This window comes from Aptenodytes forsteri, unplaced genomic scaffold (genome assembly GCF_000699145.1).
Source record: "Aptenodytes forsteri isolate BGI_AS27 unplaced genomic scaffold, ASM69914v1 Scaffold2, whole genome shotgun sequence".
In the NCBI taxonomy this organism is placed as follows: Eukaryota; Metazoa; Chordata; class Aves; order Sphenisciformes; family Spheniscidae; genus Aptenodytes; species Aptenodytes forsteri.
The window spans coordinates 9,329,252-9,332,158 of NW_008795695.1; the positions used below are offsets into that span (position 1 = coordinate 9,329,252).

At 43.7% G+C, this 2,907-nt stretch overlaps 1 protein-coding gene across 1 annotated transcript; it reads right to left on the reverse strand.

Annotated features, from left to right (window-relative positions):
- Positions 1-463: 463 nt before the first annotated feature.
- CLDN14 (claudin 14) lies at positions 464-1,174 on the reverse strand. Its single transcript, XM_009282978.1, has one exon. It carries the CDS (start codon positions 1,172-1,174, stop codon positions 464-466), a length of 711 nt encoding a protein of 236 aa, XP_009281253.1.
- Between the last annotated feature and the right edge of the window lie 1,733 nt (positions 1,175-2,907).

Genomic DNA, 2,907 nt, shown 5'->3' on the forward strand with positions numbered 1-2,907 from the left:
GAAATGAGAAACGTAGCAGACAATCACTGCTGAAAATCGCTGTCTCTCACCATTAAGTTCTCCGTTTTAGGCAAAACGGCGTCTTTTGTTGGAACACTGTTCAAATAACAAGTTGTGGCCAGTTCTGCTTTGGTGCTCGTCGCGGGGCAGAAACTACAAACCAAACCATTACTTTTAGGAAAACTGCCCTTGAACTGCCTGCCTGCAAAACTCTAACGGAAAGTAGGCAGGTATGTACCGTCTCTGGAATATCACAGCCTCCTTTGTATTTATTTTCCAGGTTTTGCAACAAGCAGTTTTGTGTTCGCATTCTTTCTTTCTCCAGAAAGAAAGAAAAGGAAGAAAGGAACAATGGTAAACTTTGTATCGTAGCCCTTATAAATTAAAAGTTATCTTAGCTTTGTTTTATGCCATGCACAGAAATTATAAAGCAGCTGTGTCCCGCAGGCAAATCTTGGGGAACTCACACATAGTCATTTAATCTGTAGCCGCTATGGGAAGCAGATGTCAGGGAAGAAGCATGGTTTCCCTTGTAGACAGTTGGTGGTCTACAGGAGGGAGCAGTCCTTCTTGCGCTGCTGGGCTGCGTCTGGTAAAGTGTCTCGTTCCCGCGACACTGGCTTGATGTGCACAGCAGAGCGCCGCCGAGGATCGTCAAAGATGCGGAGACGAAGCCAAGGTAAAGAGCTTGACCTATCTCGTACTTCATCCCGCTGGGAAGCATGGGGTTGTAGAAATCTGTAACTACATCGTTAGTGGTCCAAGAAACAGGTACCAGGCAAATGAGACCAGCCAGGATGAAAACGATCCCCCCGGAGACCGCGATGGAGGCTTTGGCAGAAGTCCCCTTGGCACACTGTGTGCACTTCATACCGATGACAGCAATCACGCATGCCAGCGCAGAAAGGACGCAGGAAATTACCATCATGGCACGAGCGGCTTGGAGGTCACGGGGCAGCGCCAGCTGGGAGCGGTGGACTTGGCACTGGTAGATGCCGGTGCTGTGCCAGACGCACTCCATCCAAAGCCCTTTCATATAGGCTACAGCTGTTATAATATTGGTGCCTACATGTGCCGTTCGCCACCAGTGTGGCAGAATAGTAGCAATTAATGTCCCAATTAGGCCGAGCAGGCTTAGAGAGAAGCCAAGTAACTGAACAGCCGAGCTTGCCATGTTAATGTTTGTCCTGCCTAGTTCTCTTAATAAAGTACCTCCGCTTGAATTCCTTCGGAAAACACTGGCTTTTCTTGGAAGATATGCAGCTGTTTTACTTTGACACAATCTGCTCTCCTAATAAAAGGTAATTGAGGAAAAAAGGAGTTAATTATTGCCCAAATGCATTACCTCTCCAGCCAGTAAGGTGCATTCCAAGTAAAGTTAGGGCAATAATTAGCATAGTTATCGCTGTTAATCGTACTTTTGTGGAAGTAATGGGAAAGTAAGCTTCCCTCTTCACTTATATAAACAGTCTTCTATTGCCTGCTGGGAAGTAAACTCAAGACAATTTATGAAATGGAAAAAGATATTTTAAATGCAAATATTCCTCTTCCCAGCAGACTATTCAAAAAAACAAACATGATTTCCTTTTTAAAGCAGAGAATTAGCTAGTGTTAACACTTGGAACGAATGAGATTTATAAAGTAGGGAACTGCAGGTTGCTTTACACGATGAAAACATTCCCAGAAGGTCATAGCAGGACTAGGAAAACAATAAGGGTGTATTTGCTCAAAGTAGGGAGCAAAGAGAGTGATTTAAAACCTGTGGAAGAGGATAACAAGTATTGGATTAAAGTCGCTTTCCTGACTTGCCAGTATTTCTTGAGGTTGAGTTTTAATAAAGCAACTCAAAGGGGAATAATTTTCATTAGCCTCTGTGGAGTTTCAGCTTATGATTTCAGGTTGTGGGTGAAATGACAGCACATGAAACCAGATGTACATCATGGAGCTTCTGAGGAGCAACACCTTCACAGTTTGGTCACGTATAAATTCTAGCTGAAATACACGGAATAGTAACTCTTCCTTCTGTATAAATCACAGATTAAGTGGTCTTTTCCAATGGCTGCCTTGCAAGGTCTGTTATACATCATGCATTTTGTGTGTGGGCAGAAACCCGATATTTTAATATATAAAATAACTTGCATCAAAATCCAACTTGGAATTCAGAAACAGAAACAAATTTAGGCTCCAATTCTGCAAAGACCCATGCATGTGCTGAACGCATGTTCGTAGAAGAAAGCATAAGTGTTTGCAGGACTGGGCCTTAGCAGGCAAAGGAAGGAAAACCATCTGGCCAAACTAATGAAGACCATTAGAACAACAAAATAACGCAGAGGGAGAAAAGTGAAAGCTGGTTTACATTCCCCTTATCTCACCAAGGAGGCAGGAGTGCTTGAGGTGTGCATCAGTGCCAATATTTGTCTCCAGACCACATGGCAGCATGCACCAATCTCTGCATAACAGCAAGATGGGGCATCTCTGCCCAAAACAACCAGAATCAGCCTTAGACGTTGTGCCAAAAGAAAGGAAAAAATTGAAAAGCGCAGGGATTACATGGGCTAGGCAGGGCAACAACGCAGGCTGAGAGTCTTGTACTTACACATGTTCCTTTTCTTTTGTTTGGAGAGTGTCTGCTCTGCACAGACATAGGATGGGGAGGAATGCGATGTTGGACAGGATCTGCAGAGAAGTACCCAGCCCTCTGACTGGAAAGGAAGAGAAAAACCAAAGGCCGGCTTTGCTTTAGTGTGGCAAGTTGTAGGAAGGCATTTTCATAATGTTAGGGCTTTCTGGCCTTTCAGATACTCTGTACATAATGCTTAGATGAAAATAACGGGGTTTATGTGGTTTTTGAAGTAAATTGCCTAATTTGCAAATTGTAAGACAAATGCAGGGGGTTTTATATCAGAA